The sequence below is a fragment of the Octopus bimaculoides genome, chromosome 27 (assembly GCF_046866305.1).
Source record: "Octopus bimaculoides isolate indiv1 chromosome 27, ASM4686630v1, whole genome shotgun sequence".
NCBI classification, from domain to species: Eukaryota; Metazoa; Mollusca; class Cephalopoda; order Octopoda; family Octopodidae; genus Octopus; species Octopus bimaculoides.
The window spans coordinates 27,152-45,458 of record NC_142954.1 but is presented as its reverse complement, the minus strand read 5'-3'; the positions used below and the strand labels follow the sequence as shown (position 1 = coordinate 45,458).

Sequence of the window (18,307 nt, the reverse complement as noted above, 5' to 3'; positions counted from 1 at the left end):
CCTGATGTCAAATTACCTTGAAGTCCACATAATCTCAATATTGTGTGTGAAATAATCTTTTACAGTATGACGTTTCTTTTGTAGTTCAGTATATATATGATGGGCTTCTTTCAGTTTCTGTCTACCAAATCCACTCTCAAGGTTTTGGTCAGCCCAAGATTATAACAGAAGATTTTTAGCCCAAGGTGCCACACAGTGGGACTGAACCTGGAAGCATGTGGTTGTGAAGCAAGCTTCTTACCACACAGCCATGCCTGTGCCTATATATTGTTTTGAATTTATCATGCAGTATTTTGTAGTTTAGAGATTTCAATGTGATTGTTTAAATTTAGAATGACATTGTAGAGTTGAGGTGAGAGGCTGGACCCTACTAGTTTCAACGTAAAACAAGGTTAAATATCTTGACCGGATATGCTGAAGAGTTGAAATGATTTGTAAGTGGTACCATATAAATTGTACCACTGTAGGACACCTACTATCCACCTGCTACGTTTCCACGCTATACAATACAATTCTCAACTAGGAAAACAATTTGATTGATCTGAGGCCTGGATTGGAGCGGACACTTGACTTTGGCCTGGATTTGAACTAGGACTCCTACAATAAGATTGAACTTGTTAACCGCATGCCCACACATTTGTGTATAGTATGAATTGGTGTTTTTGTCTTATTTCATTTTTTTAAAAAATTAATATCTAACATTTTACTAACAATTGCATTAGTTTTTTTTTCTTTTTTCTAACTGACCTGTCACTGATGCACTTCATATCTGATTGTTATGGGGTTGGACAGAATATATCATATTTGTCATCAGGCACAGGCAATGTTGTGTGGTAAGAAGCTTGCTTCCCAGTCACATAGTTTCAGGTTCAGTTCCACTGAGTGGCACCTTGGGCAAATATCTTCTATAGCCTTGGGTTGACCAAAGCCTTGTGAGTGAATTTTGTCGATGGAAACCGAAAGAAGACGCATCAGACCGAGAAAAATCACAGTTGTGGCATATACTGGTGTCACACAAACTGGCACCTGTGCTGGTGGCATGTAAATGCACCTTGGTGTCATGCCAGTGGTGCCTAAAAGCACCCATTACATTCGCAGAGTGGTTGGCAATAGGAAGGGCATCTAGCCATAGAAAACCATGCCAAATCAGACTGGAGTCTGGTGCAGCATGCCAATCCAGTCAAACCATCCAACCCAAGCCAGCATGGGCAATGGATGTTAATGATGATGATTATTAAGGTGGCATATTATTGATATTATTATGAAGTTGTCAGAATTGTTAGCATACCAAATGAAATGCTTAGTAGCATTTCATGTTTATATCAGGGGTGGGGAAACCCCAATCCACGGGTGCAATTGCACCCACAGGTTGGCATATTCGTATGTACAAAATAAAGTAAAGTTTTTCAATCATAAAATTTATACAATACTCATATTCCTCTTTGTGACATAGGTCACGTTTCCACTATGACTTAAAAAGGTTAGGCTCGAACAGAAAATCGTCTGGTAATTCTCATTTGAACGGAAATTTTGTTTCCGCTATAAAACACATATTGCTATGTTTGTGCTACCCCCTTCAGACCCAACTACACTCAAGCTGAAGAATATAGAATACCTCATAAAGATATATAAACATCCTAAATTCAGTGGTGGCATTAATGAAGATGTTTCGTGTTAATTTAATGTGTTAAACTTATTTTTATTAATGTATATCGAATTATACATCCATATATATACAAGAGTTACACAGATATAAGAGTTAGAACTTGTGATCTGCCCATGGACTCTTTTGTTTTGGAACCTTTTGCCTGCCACACTAAAAAGTTTCCCCACCCTTGGTCTACATTTTCTGAGGCTGACTTTGCCTATCATCCTTTCAGGGTTGATAAAATAAGTACCAGTCTGTTTTTCAAGCTGGCATGGGTTCGACACTTTGATAGGAGCTGGCCAGCCTGGTAGCTGCGGCAAGCTCCAATTGTCTGTTTTGGCATGGTTTGTACAAGTTGATGCCCTCAACCACATGGTTTGGGGCTCAGTCCCACTGCATGGCCCCTTAGCCAAATGTCTTCTGCTATAGCCTTTGGCTGACCAAAACCTTGCGATTGAATTTGATAGGCAGAAGTTCCTTTCATGTGTGTACATCATCATCAACCGTCCATTTTCCATGCTGGCAGGGGTTGGACAGTTTGACTGGAGCTGGTAAGCCACAGAGCTATACCAGACTCCAGTCTGATTTTGGCTTGGTTTCTACATTTGGAGGTCCTTCTTAATGCCAACCACTCCAAGAGTGTAGTGGGTGTCTTTTATGTGCCCTTTACATGCCACTGGCACAAGTGCTCCTGATGTGGCACCGACATGGGTGCCTTTTGTGAAATTGCTTGTGCTTCCTTCAAAATCTAAAACATTATTATTATTAATTTTTATCCATTTGTTTGGTTTCAGAATTTAAAAGATGTATTAGAAAAGAAAATCCCTGAAAAACAAAAAGAAGTCATCGAGTTCCGTAAACAATATGGCAATACCAAGATTGGTGAAGTTACGGTTGACCAGGTATGTTGTTACTATTAAGCCCAGGATTAGCTCTAATCCAGTCTTCTTTATCATTTAGCCCTTTTGTTACTGTTTTTCTGTTGAAACACACTTTGTTTCGATTAATTTTAGAAATAATGAATTTAGTAAAATAGACTTTGTCATTATTAACCCTTTAGCATTCAGATTATTCTGTGAAATGTAATATTTATCCACGTTGTTTTGAATTAATCATGCATTATCTTGTAGCTTTGAGAATTTGATGATGTGATTGTTTTAGAATGACATTGTGGGTTAGGTGTGAGAGGCCAGATCTGATCAGTTTCACCATAAAACAGAATATTTGTGCTGGATGTGGCTGGTTTAACCCTTTAGCATTCAGGATACTCTGTCAATTGTAATGCTTCTCTATTCAGATTCTCTTGAAATAATCATGCATTGTCATAGCTTCAAGATTTCAATGATGTGATTGTTTTATTTTTAGAATGACATTGTAAGGTAGATTGGAAAGGCTGGATCTGGCCAGTTTGAGCGTAAAACTTGTGGAATATTTTGGCCAGATATGACCAGTTTAAATGCTGCAGGGTTGAGTACTGAAGTATTAAGCTGGTGTGTGCAATATTAATCAACCTGAAATATTCATGGAAGGTTTACATCACCTTAACACGGGAAATTTGTATCATAGACCTAGGGGTAATATCAGGTGGGTTGATATAAAAAAAATTTTAAAAAGAGTTGAAGGTAACTTACTGTGATCATTTTTGTTTTCCCAATCATGGTGCATCTAGGTATACACTATACAGTGTGTCATTCCTTGTTGTTGTTGTTGTATGGCCTCAACCTTTGGGTCAGCCTTAGCTACTGAAGACTGCATGTACCCTGCATATGTTGTTGACCCTACAGGCACCCAGGATGTGTTATTGATCCTGCTTGCTTGTACTCAGCATTGTTGAGCCTACATATACTATAAGATGTTATTAATGTACCCTGTGTTTTGTTAATTTTACATGTACCCAGGATATGTTAATCCTACATGTATCAAGCATCTGTTAACTTTACATGTACCTCATATATTTTGTTTATCCTACATGTACCAGTCATTGTTCCCATTTGATGTCTCTTTTCCATGCTGGTATGGGTTGGACGGCTTGTCAAGTGCTGGCAAACACAGAGCTGCACCAGGTTCCAGTCTGATTTGGTTTGGTTTCTACGGTTGGATGCTCTTCCTAAAGCCATCCACTCCACAGAGTGCTGAGTGCTTTTTAGGTGGCACTGGCACGAGAGCTTTTTACTTGGTGTCAGCACAGTTGCTTTTATGTGTCACCAGCATGTGTCACAGGGCTCTTCCAGGTCAATTCTCTTTAGCAGGGGGTGTGGCATTAACAATTCTGCTGTGGAGGACGTGTCTTCTTGAGCACAGCAAGGTGTCAGATATCTTGGTCCTTTGTCATCTCCTCCGTGAGGCTCAGTGTCCTGAGGTTGTCCTTCAGTACTTTGTCTTATGTCCTTCTGGGTCTCCCTCTTCCACAAGTTTCATCCACGTTGAATGATCAGCACTTCTTTATGGAGCTATCTACATCCATTCACATCATATGTGGAGGTGTGTGGCTTAGTGGTTAGGGTATTGGACTCATGATCATGAGATTGTGGTTTCGATTCCTGGACCAGGCAATGCATTGTGTTCTTGAGCAAAACACTTCATTTTACATTGATCCAGTCCATCTAACTGGCAAAAATGAATAATCCTGTGACGAACTGGCGTCCTGTCCAGGTGGGGGAATGTATATGCCATGGAAACCAGGAACAAGTCTTTTATGAGTCAGCATGACTCAAGAAAGTAATCTTTTACCTTACTCAGATCATTTGACCAAACCAGAGCAGTCTTCTCTTTGGCACCCTGAATCAGTATGTACACCAGTTTATATTGTTAATCGTACATGTATTCCATGTGTTGTTAGCTGTAGGTGTCATGGTGTTTTGTGTGTCGTTAACCCCTACATTTTTGTTCTTTCTGCAGGTGTTTGGTGGTATGCGTGGCATCAAAGGCCTTGTAACGGAGACCTCTGTCCTAGATGCAGATGAAGGGATCCGTTTCCGAAATTACAGCATTCCGGAATGTCAGGAAATCCTACCAAAAGCTCATGGTGGCGGAGAAGAACCTCTTCCAGAAGGTCTGTTCTGGCTCCTGGTCACAGGTGATATACCAACCCAGGAGCAGGTTGATGCTATTTCGAAGGTAAGGTTCTCTCTTTCTCCAAAAGTTTCTACAACGTCGGGTGCTCAGTCAGATTTCCAGATGAAGTATTGTGGGGTGGGGGATAGCTAATACAGAATTTTGTAGGTCAGGTGTTAAGGATAGCCGGGTGATTCTTAAATCAGATGTTTTTCACAGTGAGGGGTAGATACTGTCGTATCGAGATGGTCAGGGGTGGTGGGATGATCTGGGGAAGGTAGATACTTTCATATCTAGAAAGTCAGGTGTGGTGGGGGTGACATTGTGGGGAGATACTGTAGTAATATCTAGAGAGTCTGATGTAAATAGGGTGATATTGGGGGTAGGGCAGATACTGTACTTATATGATGTAGGGGTGGAGGTAGATACTGTAGCTATATCTACAAAGTAAAAGACATTTAAATAAAAATATATATGTGGACTATCAGTAATTGATGGCTTTTAGATAAGTCTTTTGTATCGGGATTTAACCGTTTCACATTCAGATTACTCTGACAAGCCTAATGCTTATTTATTCGCATTGGTTTGAATTATGTATTATCTTGTGGCTTTGAAGTTTCAATTATGTAGTTATTTTCAGAATAACATTGTAAGATGTGAGAAGCCAGATCTGGTCAGTTTGAATAGAAAACAGAATATTTGGTCTGGATTATGGCCATTTGAAGCTCTTAGCACACAGATTACTCTGTCAAATGTAATATTTATTTGTTCACATTGATTTGAATTAGTCATGAATTATCTTATGGCTTTGAGATTTCACTGATATGATTGTTTGATTTTAGAATAATATTGTAGGGTAAGTGTGAGAGACCGGATCTGGATGGTTTGAAGATAAAACAGAATATTTTGACTGGATATGGCCAGTTTAAATGCTGAAGGCTTAATTTTAGCCAGTGATGGGAATGGTGGAGATAGGCAAAAACATTATAATGCGTAGAGTATAGTACGACTAGTGATAAATTGTTACATAATGAGTAACTTTAGAAGTGTAGTTTTGTCACCATGTGTAATATAAGGAGATACAGCATGGCCATGGCTTTATAGTTAGAAGATTGCTTCCTAACCACATAATTATAGGTTCAGTCCCACCATATGGCACCTTGGGCAAGAGAGAAACATTCCTTTATCATTGCCTGCCACCAAGCTTAGTTTGTGCACTCAATCTGCATCCCTTGTGTTAACTCTTTCTCGGTCTCTCTTTATACACTAACCAACCAACCTTTATATTGGTTTCAAATTTTGGCGCAAAGCCAGCAGTTTTGAGGGTAGGGATAAGTTGATTACATCAACCCCAGTGCTCAACTGGTACTTATTTTATCAACCCTGAAAGGATGAAAGGTAAAGTTCACCTTGGCAGAATTTGACACGAAGCGTAATGGTAAATGAAATGCCAGTAATCATTTTGTCCAGCATGTTAATGGTTCTGCTAGCTTGTTGTCACATCAAGCTTTATATTGGCCATTTTGTTAGAAGCATAAAAGGTGGTCAGTTGGCAGCATGGTTAGCATGCCAGGCAAAATACTTAGCAGCACTCCGTCTGTCGTTACATTCTGAGTTCAAATTTTGTCGGGGACAACTTTTGCTTTTTGTCCTTTCAGAATTGTTGAACAAAATTCCAGTTGAGCCCCGGAGTCGATGTAATTGATTAGCCTCTCCCACCCACCCCCTAGTAGAAGGGATTGTTATATAGATGTAGGTGTGGGGCAAGGGCAGAATAAAATCTAAGAAATAAGCTGTTACTAAAAGAATTTGCTGATGTTGGGAGATATCATGGAGATACTGTGGAAGTATCTTGAAGGTCAGAAACAGGTTTGACAAAAAATGGAGCAACAACAACAACAACAACAACAGCAGCAGCAGCAGCAACTGTCACAATTGCAAGGATTTCCCAAGATTGCCAATCAACAATAAAAATATTGCCTTTGCAACTGGTACTTCTATCACTTGTTTCATCACAACATTGTTGTTCTACTGCCAACCTCACCACCACAAGCAGCAACAACATGAATGTTTCCTCTAAAATTGCTCCTTTACAGAAATGGCAAGGTTCCATGAGCAACTTTCTATAAAAGACAAACACAGGAATCTAAGCAATGCAGAAGAACTCATCAACAGAGCTAAAAATGTGAGCTTGGTTTGCAGTTTCTTCACAACTGATGATAAGAAGTGCCAGGAGATATATATATACCAGTGTGTGTTTATTAAAAACAGACAGGTTTTAATGCTTCACACATCCATGTGGAAAAATGTCCAAAAGGAATATGTTACAACATACATTATGTAACTCCTGCCAGGTAATATGGCTGTGTAGAAGTGAGATTGTGAAGCCTTTTATGTATTTCACTGTTTCTTGTGTATAAACTTTTGCATTTAAATACACCATCAAATCTTATAAATACACACCAAATTATTATCAAATGAAGAATTATTATTATCATCATTATTGTGGCAAGATGGCAGAATCATTAGCACATTAAGCAAAACTGTTTTTATATTCTCAGTTCAAATTCATCCAAGTTCTGTTTTCCCTTTCATCCTTTTGGGTCAATAGAATAAGTAGCAGTTGAGCACTGGGGTTGATGTAATTGACTTATTCCCTATCCTGATTTTGAAACCATTATTATTATGCAAGAGAGCAGTGCATGCTCTGGGGTACAAATATATGAAGCCCACTCTACTCATCATGAGTACCCATCTGGTAAGTGTGCAACATGGTGATCTCATATCAAGGTGAACCACGTATGACCTTGATTAATTAAGTACCAGTGAAACACTGGGTTTGATGTGATCGGCTAGTCCCCCCCCCCAAAAAAAATTTCAGGCCTTGTGCCTTTAGTAGAAAGGATTATTATTATTATTATTTATTTGATAGTGGTAGTAGTTGTAGTACCACCTATAGTAGAAAGGATTATTAAAGCTGGCAGAATCATTAGCATATTGGGCAAAATGCTTGGTGGCATTTTGTCTGTCATGACGTTCTGAGTTCAAATTCCACCAATGTCAACTTTGCCTTGATCGATCCTTTTGGGAGGTCAACTGTATCCCTCTCCCCAATTTCAGGCCTTGTGCCTATAACATGTGAGATTGGGTGGTGTGTTGTGCTCTTGTGCAGTTTTGAAGAGTGTGATTTTAACACCTTTTTCAAAGCTGTAATGGAAATGACAAAGGAGCATATTTGGCATATTTTGCTTCATGAGTTCAATAAAGGCAACGGCGCAATGGAAAGTGCGAGGAATATTAATGCAGTAAATGGGGATTGGACAATAAGCGTAAGCCAGTGTCAATGGTGGTTCCAGAAATTGGAAGTTGGAAAGTACAGCCTAGAAGACGATTCTCATCATGAAAGATCTGTAGAGCTCAATGAGAACATCCTGCAAACCCTGGTGGAACAAAATCCCATCGTAACTGTTGAGGAACTAGCAGAGAGGCTTGGATTTGGTCATTCAGCCATTCATTGACACCTCTGTGTCATTGGCAAAGTCGGTAAATTGGGTCAATGGGTTCCTTACAAACTTTCCGAGTCTAATCATGCGCAGAGAATGAATGTATGCTCTTCTTTGCTGTTATGTCTCACAAATGAAATGGTTTTGGACCGAAAAGTAACAGGTGATGAGAAATGGGTTTTCTATAAAAATGTCAAGTGCTGACGACAGTGGGTAGGGAAAGGAGAAATACCGGCATCGCAGGCTAAAGAAGGCCTTTCAGCTCTGTAAGGTGTTATCTATTTGGTGGGATATGAAAGGTTTAATCCACTTTGAACCTTTAAATCCAAACCAAACAATAACAGAAATCTACGGTGAGTAACTTGAGTGACTTAAGTCAGCGATAGAAGAAAAACGACCATCTTTGGTTTCAAGACAAAAGGTGTTCTTCCATCAGGATAATGCTTGGTCACATACAGCGAAGATGACATTCCAAAGGCTGGAGCAGTTTGAATAAGAAACGATGCCCCACCCACCATATTCGTCAGACATTGCCCCATCTGATTCTCATTTATCCTGCAGTCTTCAAAATCATTTGGACAGAAAAAATGGGATTCTGTAGAAGAGTACAGACAAGTGGATTTTGGAAGAGGGGCCTTGCAAGTCTACCAGAGAGAGGGAAGAGCATTGTAGAAAATGAAGGAGAGTATATTTTAGATTAAAAAAGAACTTTATCTTGAAATATTCATGGGTCCCACTAGTTATTATTATTAAACTGGAAGAATTGTTAGCACACTGGGCAAAATATTTAGCAACATTTAGTCTGTCTTTACGTTCTGAGTTCAAATTCCACCAAGATCGACTTTGCTTTTCATCTTTTCAGGGTTGATAAAATAAGTACCATTCAAACACTGGGGTTGATGTAATTAATTTACCCCCTCTCCCAAATTGCTGGCCTTGTGCAAAAATTCGAGACCATTATTATTATTACCGTTGTTGTTGTTGCTGTTGCTGTTGTTGTTGTTGGCAGCAGCAGCAATGTATTGGCAGAATTGAAGTACTGGACAAAATACCTTGCAGTATTTCTTCCAACTGTGTTTGCATTCTGCATTAAAATCTCACTAAGCTGAACTTTGCCTTTTCCTCCCTCTAGGGATAAACTTAATCCACTGACCCCTCCCTTAAATATTTGCTTTTTCACTAAAATTTCCCCCCCCTATGTTAAAGACATCAATGCTAATTACAGCTAATCCACCTTTCAGGAATGGAACGACAGAGCAGCACTACCTAACCATGTAATAACCATGCTAAACAACTTCCCCAGTAACCTTCATCCTATGTCTCAGTTTAGCGCTGCCATTACAGCACTGAACAGTGAAAGCAAATTTGCAAAAGCTTATTCTGATGGAGTCCACAAGACTACCTATTGGCAGGTAAAATTAACTTTTATATCTTTTGTTCAAAACTCTACAACAGCTGCTTCCGTCTTCTTGTTTTTCTTTTTTTTTTCTACTTCTTTCTTTGTCCTTTTTCCTTTTTCATTCTTATTCTTCCTTCCTTCCTTCCTCCTCCTTCATCATCATCAATCTCTTGATGAAAAGCATTCCAACAATTTCTAGTCTGTCTTTCCTTTTTTTCCTCCAAGACATTATATCCAGGATTACAAAAGCCTTAAAAAGAATAATAAATAGATAAATGAAAAAAAAAAAATTAAGATTGAGGTGGGGTTGGCTGCTATTCTACTAGACTTCCATGGTCGCTTAAAAACAAATGTTTAGCAATCTACCATTGTTTACTTACTTTGGCAGTATTTCTGATTTACTTGGTATTTTGGCCTCGTTGTTCAGCTGAATTCCTTGTAAAGCAGGAAATGGTGAACTGTATGTTAAAATTCAGTCAGCTAAAACTGCATCAGTCACTCAGAATACTGATGGCTTGTCAGTGTCAAAGTTCATTGTTTATAAATGTCTGCTTAGGTGTTGTTTTGGGTATTTTTGTTTACAATTTTTCAACCATGAAACTCATCATACCAAGTACAGATGTGGCTCTGTGGTAATAAGCTTGCTTCCCAACCACATGGTTCTGAGTTCAGTCAAACTGCGTAGAACCTTGTGGCAAGTGTCTTCTAACTATAGCTTTGAGGCCAACCAAAACCTTGACTGAATTTGATAAATGTAAACTGAAAGAAGCCCATCTTTCTCTCCCTCCCTTAGTATATATGTATAAATATGTATATATGTGTGTGTGCATATATATGTATGTATATACATGTATATCTTGGTTGATCACAGTGTAGTTCATAGTATCAATGGGCATCAGGTAGATCATCATCATGCAATCATTTCTTCAGGTGAGACAGCATTAATGGATGTTTAAGCCCAAATAAATTATGTCATAATTATTAAATTTTTGAATTGATATATTAGTTTCTTTCATGACTATTTCTTTCTTTTAAAGAACTTTTTCTTTGTATTTTTTACAGTATGTTTATGAAGATTCCATGAATCTCATTGCCAAACTGCCCACCATAGCAGCAATTATTTACCGAAATCTGTACCGCGATGGCACTTCAGTTGGTGCCATTGATCCAGATAAGGACTGGACATGGAACTTTACCTCCATGTTAGGGTTTGAAGATCCAGCATTTACTGAACTCATGAGATTGTACCTCACTATTCACAGGTTGGTCTTGAATTACTGCATGGATTTATATAATCCTTTGCGGAACTTCTGTTCATTGCATCTTTGAATACTTGTCTGTGTATGTTTGTGTGTGTTTTTCTGTATTTGCACGTGTGTATGCTTTTCTGTTTGCTTCTGTGTGTTTTCTGTATTTAACTGTGTAGTAGGTTTTTGTGTGTGTATTTGAGTGTGTGTGGCTAAGTATTTGTTTGAGTGTTCTGTGTTTGAAGGTGAAGTTATGTGGCTTAGTGGTTATGGTATTCAGCTCACAGCTATAAGGTCATGAGTTCAATACCCAACAGTATGTCGTGTCCATGAGCAAAGACATTTTATTTCACATTGCTCCAGTCGTAGAACCTGTATTTCAAAGGGCCAGCCTTGTCACATTGTGTGTCATGCTGAATCTCTCTCAGAACTATGTCTGTGGAATGCTCAGCCACTTGCACATTAAATTCACCTCATAACTGACAGTTCCAATTCTGTATTTGTGTATGCAGCGTATGTAGTGTGTGTGCATAGCTACAGCAAGACGTGCCTGTGTTCTGTATTCACATGTGGTGTGTATTTTTGTAAGTGTGTGTTCCGTTTGTCCATTGATCTCAAGTATTTGTGTGTGTTGGTGCAGTGAGTGGCTCAGCATGAGTAGTGACTCATTATCTGATTAACGCTTCTTGTTGCAGTTCATTACCTCTTTATGTAAATGGCCAAGAGTAAGTCCACTCTCCACCTCACTATAAATTGGTACAATGAGGAGGTTCACTTCTCTGAATGTTAGAAGGGATGACAGACAGTACTGAGCTGTTAAGTTACGGGGGACAGCAATGAGAGTAGTGGGATGTTAAAATATTCCTTACATCTGTATGGATGAGTGTGTGTGTGTGTACATTACCAACAACAATATGCTGACAAGATAGCCTCTGGGTGGTTGTTTGACCTGCTACAAACTGCAGGTAAATCTCTCTGGAGTCATGTCCTACTATTGTAAACTAGGGTGTGTTTTATTTTACTTTCATCTTTTGTCTTTTACTTGTTGCAGTCATTACCCTATGGCCATGCTGGGGCACCACTTGGAACTTTTAGTTGAATGAATTGACCCCAGTAGTTGTTTATTTGTTTTTCGTTTCAAGCTTGGTACTTATTCTGTTAGTCTCTTTTGCTGAACTGCTAAGTTACAGGGACATACACACCAACACCAATTAAGTGGTGATGGAAGACACACACAATGGGCTTCTTTCAGATTCCATCTACTAGATCCACTCACAAGGCTTTGGTCAGCCCTGAGGCTAGAGTAGAAGACACTTACCGAAAGTGCCATGCAGTAAGACTAGAATCATGTGGCCGAGAAGCCAGCTTCTTACTATACAGCCATGCATGCACCTATTTATTGATTTATTTTTGATACATTTCTTGTCTATAAATCTCTTGCTTGGCACAGATTGACTGCAGAAGCAGTTTTGTTTAAAATGCACCTAGTCATGGTATAAACTATGAAATGTTGACCTTCTCTGCTATAAATCATTCAGGTCCTGTTCTATTTCTGTTTATTAGGAAACAAGAAGTCATTTTGGTTTTATTCTTTTCTGCTCTTTTATTGATATATGGCTGTTGACTGGCAGAATTGGTAGAGCATCACATAAAATGCCTTGTGTTTTTGTTATGTATCTTCATGTTCAAATCTTGCTTTGGTTGACTTAGCTTCTTTTTCTTCTTCTTCTTCTGAGAGCAAGTGTGGTGTACTATAGCCCTGGGCTGACCAAGTTCTTGTGAGTGGTTTTGGTAGACAGTAACTGAAAGAAACTCACGTGTGGGAGAGAGTGAGTGAGGGAAAGAAGGAGGTTTGATTCAGCTCCATGCCCATTTTAGACCTTTCTTTACTGGATTTATTTTGAGATGTTTTGTAAAATAACTTGGTTATCATTAAGCTAGTTTTAGATTATGACTAAGGTCTGGTGGAAGATTTTAATTCAGAACTTATGAAAATGAGACATTTGTAGTACAGAGCTGGTTTCAGCCGGGTTTGTATCAAAAGGGTTAAATGATAAATATAACTCCTACTAAATGTGTTGAGTACCTTGTTTTTCTTTTTTTTGTCCACTCGTGTGTGTGTGTGTGTCTCATCATCATTTAATGTTTGCTTTCCCTACTGGCATGGGTTGGACAGTTTGACAGGAGCTGGGTAGACAGAAGACTGCACCAGGCTTCAGTGTCTGTTTTGGCAGGGTTTTTTGATGGGTGGATGCCTTTCCTAACATCAGCCACCCTGCAGAGTTGATCAAGTGCTTTTTACTTGATGCCACCACAGGCGAGGTGGCATCAGAATGTGTATATATATATATATATATATATATATATATATATATATATATATATATATATATATATATATATATATGGTTCAAAATTGTACAAAGAAACAAGACATGGACAGGTGAGGGGACAACAAAATGTATTAGTTTGACTCTCTAAAATAATAGTAGAGTCTTTGATGTTTTGAGTCTGTACTCTTTGACGGAAACGAATGAGGAAAGAAAACAGAGAGAAAAGACATACGTGTGTGTGTTTGTGTCTCCTTGGGGTATGTGTAAATGAGTGCCGCTGTCATATATGCTGTACCATCCATTTTCAACATTCTGTGAGAACATCTCTGGCTATGGGAAAATATTACTTTGCTTGGAAATAAGTGAAGGTTGGTGAGAGGAAGGGCATTCAACTGTATAAAATCTATTTCAGTAAACTTCGTCTGCTCTGTTCAGGCATGGAAATGTAGATGTTAAAATGATTATGATGTTGATGATAAAATAAATACTACACAAAGTATGGGTGCCTATATAATTGGCTTTACCTTTGAGAGCAGTGCCCTAGCATGGCTACTGTCCAATAAGTGGAAGCAGTGAAAGAATAAAGTTTTGTGCTGAGCTTTAAGAGGTCATTGAGAGGTCATTGCTCTGTCAATGTCATAGTTTGTGAAAGCCTGTGTATTGTTTAGTAATTGGTGCAAAGTGAATATTTGATGGTTATGATTGTTTTAAAAATACTGAGTGAAGCTGGTCTGTGGGAGGTGCGATGTTGAAATTATACACTGTCAGCGAGACAGATTGCTTACCTAAAACAATATAGCATAGAGGGAGAGAAAGAGAGAGGTGAGCTAAAAGCTAAAGTTTATTGATAAAAACGAAATAGTTAGGTTACTGTGAAGAGTGAAAATGTTCACCTTTTAAACATTTGTCCTTGTTTAGAAACAAACTTTTGGTCATAGGTGTACTGAATGAAAGAGGAAGCCTGACCTAGTGGTTAGGGTGCTGCACTCATGATTGCGAGATCAGGGGTTTCAATTCCTAGACGGGATGTTGTGCTGTATTCTTGAGCAAAACTCTTCATGTTGCTCTGATCCCATTGACACCTGACATGTGGTACACCATACACTTCTTCAGGTAATGTTGAGTTGGAGGGAGTGAGCTAATGTACTACACAAACTTTGATCATTATAAACAAATCAAAAGTCATTTGTTAAAAAAGTTGAACACATATGTTGTTTTTCATAAGAGAGTCCATCTTCATATACTGGATGAAAACTGACCTGTGATTGAATAATAATGTTTGTGTACATGTATGTATTCATCATCATCATCCCCATTGTTCAATGTCTGCTTTCCATGCTGGCATGGGTTGGATGGTTTGACTGAGGACTGGGAAGCCAGGAGGCTGCACCAGGCTCCAATCTGATCTGGCAAGGTTTCTACAGCTTGATGCCCTTCCTAACGCCAAGCACTCCAAGAGTGTAGTGGGTGCTTTTTACATGTCACTGGCACCTGCCAAATATTTGGAAATGAATGACACTGCTTGTATAACAGTGACAATCATTTACAACTAACATGTGATGTCAAGACAAGGAGACACGAACATACAGCATATATTATCATCATCATATCTTTTACTTGTTTCAGTCAGTAGACCACAGCTGCCTTGAAGGATTTTTGTTGAATGAACTGACCCCCCCCCCCCAATGGGTGCTTATTCTATTGGTCTTTCTGGCCAGACAGCTAAGTTATGGGGGCATAAGCACACACCAATACAAGTTGTCAAGTGGTGCTGGGACACCCACATAAAATGAGCTTTCAGTTTCTATCTACCAAATCCACTCACAAGGCTTTGGTTGGCCTAAAGCTATAGAAGATACCCAAGGTGCCACGCAGTGGCGCTGAACCTTGAACCATGTGGTTGGGAAGCAAACTTCTCAGCATGCAGCCATGCTTACACTTTTTTTCTTTTTACTTTCTGATTCTCAATAAAGGAGCAATATTCATGATTTTTGCAGGCCCTCTAAAATTTAAGTAAAAACCACTCAGGCTCTAGGATGTCAGTCTGTATAATGTTAGATGTTCAATCTGTTTATGTATTTTGATATTTTGAAACTAATAGTAGCAATGGATTGGTGCAGTTTTTATAACTATAAAATAATGAACAATATACTATTTATTTGTATATCTGTCTTTTCTCTCTCTCTCTCTCTCTTTTGAAGAATTTTAGTTGAATAAATTAACCCTAAGGCTTTTTTTAAAAAACCTATTACTTATCCTATTGATTTCTTTTGCCAAACTACCAAGTTACAGGGATGTAAATGCACCAACATCAGTTGTCAAGCAGTGGTGGGAGACAGACACTCACATATACAACTTCTTTCAGTTTTCATCTACCAAATCCAATTTATGCATTTTGATATTTTGAAGCTAATAGTGGCAATGGTGCTGTTTCTTTTATAAGTATAGAATAATTAACAGTGAATCTACTATTTATTTGTATATCTGTCAATCTCTTCATCTTTTCTCTCTCTCTTTCAGTGATCATGAAGGAGGCAATGTCAGTGCCCATACAACTCACCTTGTAGGCAGTGCCCTTTCTGACCCTTATTTAGCATTTGCAGGAGGAATGAATGGTCTTGCAGGGCCACTTCATGGACTTGCTAATCAGGTGACTTTATAACTACCATTACTCAGTATTTTTTTATTTTACTTCTATTTTTCCTTTTACTTTCTTTATTTGTTATTGAGTGAAGGTGCATAGCTCAGTGGTTAGAATGTTGGGCTTACAATCGTGAGGTTGTGAGTTCAATTCCTGGACTGGACTGTGTGTTGTGTTTTTGAGTGAGACACTTTATTTCATGTTGCTCCAGTTCTACTGAGCTGTAGAAATGAGCTGCAGCGTCACTGGTGCCAAACTGCATCAGTCTTTGCTTTCCCTTTGGCTGGTGTGCATGGATGGTATGCTAGTTTTCCATAAACAATGTTGCCTGGACTTGTGCCTCCGAGGGGAACTTTCTAGGTGCAAGACCAAAGGGGTCTTTACCCTTTTATCATGTGTGTGTGTGTGAGAAAGTGCATGGCTCAGTGGTTAGAGCATTGGGCTCAAAATCATGAGGTTGTGAGTTCAATTCCTGGACCGGGTTGTGCTGTGTTGTCTTTCATGACTGGAGTGGGCTCTTTCTACCTTGGTTATTTGTGTGGAATTTGTTGTGAACTCATTTCTGGATTCAAATATTCAATTTCTGCTGAAACTAACTTTGCCTTTCGTCCTTTGGAGGTTGATGATTACCAGCCAAGTAGCCCTTATCTCCTCCAGCCAATTCATTATATTCATCATTGGTAAGATGGCTAAATCATTAGTGCATTGCAGAAAATGCTGACTGGCATTTCTTCCAGCTATTTTCATTCTGAGTTCAAATAATGCTGAGGTCAATGGTCTGAACCAACTCTCTTCCCCTAAAATTGCTGGCTTTTTGCTGAAATGTGAAACTATTATTTATCATCATCATTGTTGTTTAACATCCAATTTCCATGCTGGCATGGTTTGGATTGTTTAACTGAGAACTGGCAGGCCAGGAGGCTGCACCAAGCTTCAATCTGATTTGGCAAAGAGCCAATAACATTAAGGTGGTGAGCTGGCAGAATGAGCACTCTGAGCGAAATGTTTAGAGTTAAACTAGCAAAAAGCCAAAATCCTAGTAAGAAGGCAGACAAATCACAAATCCCTTCAGGTAGATGCCCTTGTTCAATCTGTAGAAAAGATGTAGGTAGAAACTCCATAAGATGCACCCAGTGTAAGCTTTGGACACACAAAAGGTGCAGCAATATCAAAGGAAGGTTAACAGGGACGCTAACCTTTGTATGTGGTAGGTGCACAGGTGCCATAAATGCTGAAGATGTGCCAGTAGAGAAAGCTAGAGGTAGTAGATAGCTCTTGGTATCTAGGTGACCAGGTTAGTGGTGGAGGTGTATGTTCCAAGAGCATAGCTGTGAGAATAAGATTAGGCTGGGCAAAGTTCAGAGACGTTTTACCCCTGCTGGCAACAAAGGGCCTCTCTCACTCAGAGTGAAAGGTAGATTGTTTGATGTTTGTGTGCGAACAGCTATGCTGCATGGCAGTGAAACATGGGCTGTTACAGCCGAGGACATCTGTAGACTTGAGAGAAATGAAGCCAGTAATGCTTCACTTGATGTGCAATGTCAGTGTACATGTTCAACAAAGTGTAAGCATCTTGAGAGAAAAGTTAGGCATAAGAGGAATCAGATGTGGTGTGCAAGAGAGAAGACTGTGCTGGTATGGTCATGTGATGCATATGGATGCGGACAGCTGTGTAAAGCGGTGCTGATCTGTAACTGTAGGGGGAACCTGTAATAGGGATAGACCCAGGAAGACATAGGATGAGGTGGTGAAGAATGATCTTCAAACTTTGAGCCTCACAAAAGCAATGACTAGTGACTGAGACCTTTGGCGATGTGCTGTGCTTGAGTGGACCCTTCAAGGCAAGTGCACATGTGCTGGTGGCACATAAAGAATCAAAATCTGAATGTTGGGCCTCACAGAGGCAAAACAGTTGAGTTCCTTCCAAGCATTGGGCCTCATGGAAGTAAAACAGCTGAGTCACTTTTGAGTCCCAGGTGTCACAGAGGTGAGGTGGCTGAGTTCCTTCTGAGTGTCAGGCCTCATGGAGGCAAAGTGGCTGAGTTTTTTTCAAGTGTTGGGCCTCACGGAGTTAATGACCAAGGCCTTTGGCATTGTGTTGTGCTTGAGAAGAAGACCCATTGAGCCGAGCAAAATTGCAGTCGTGGCAGATACTAATGTCACACAAATTGGCATCCAAGCTGGTGGCACGTAAACGCACCCCAGTGTCATGCAAATGGCACATAAACGCACCCATTATATTCTCGGAGTGGTTGGCGTTAGGAGGGGGATCCACTCGTAGAAAATCATGCCAAATCAGACTGGAGTCTGGTGCAGTCCCTCACCTTGCCAGCCCAGTCAAACCGTCTGACCCATGCCAGCACGGACACCGGACGTTACATGATGATGATAGTCCATTGCAGGATTACTCATTTTTGTCAGCTGAGTGAACTGGAGCAACGTGAAATGAAGTGTTTTGCTCAAACCAGGAATTGAAACCACA

General features: G+C 39.5%; 1 protein-coding gene across 1 annotated transcript in view; it reads left to right on the top strand.

Moving 5' to 3' along the window:
* LOC106875646 (citrate synthase, mitochondrial) overlaps positions 1 to 18,307 on the top strand; it is a 54,145-nt gene that overhangs the window by 29,967 nt on the left and 5,871 nt on the right. Inside the window, exons 3-7 of the mRNA XM_014923884.3 lie at positions 2,443 to 2,550; positions 4,547 to 4,765; positions 9,447 to 9,617; positions 10,667 to 10,866; positions 15,705 to 15,834. Coding sequence (XP_014779370.2) covers positions 2,443 to 2,550; positions 4,547 to 4,765; positions 9,447 to 9,617; positions 10,667 to 10,866; positions 15,705 to 15,834 — 828 coding nt within the window. The remainder of the gene's footprint in view (positions 1 to 2,442; positions 2,551 to 4,546; positions 4,766 to 9,446; positions 9,618 to 10,666; positions 10,867 to 15,704; positions 15,835 to 18,307) is intronic.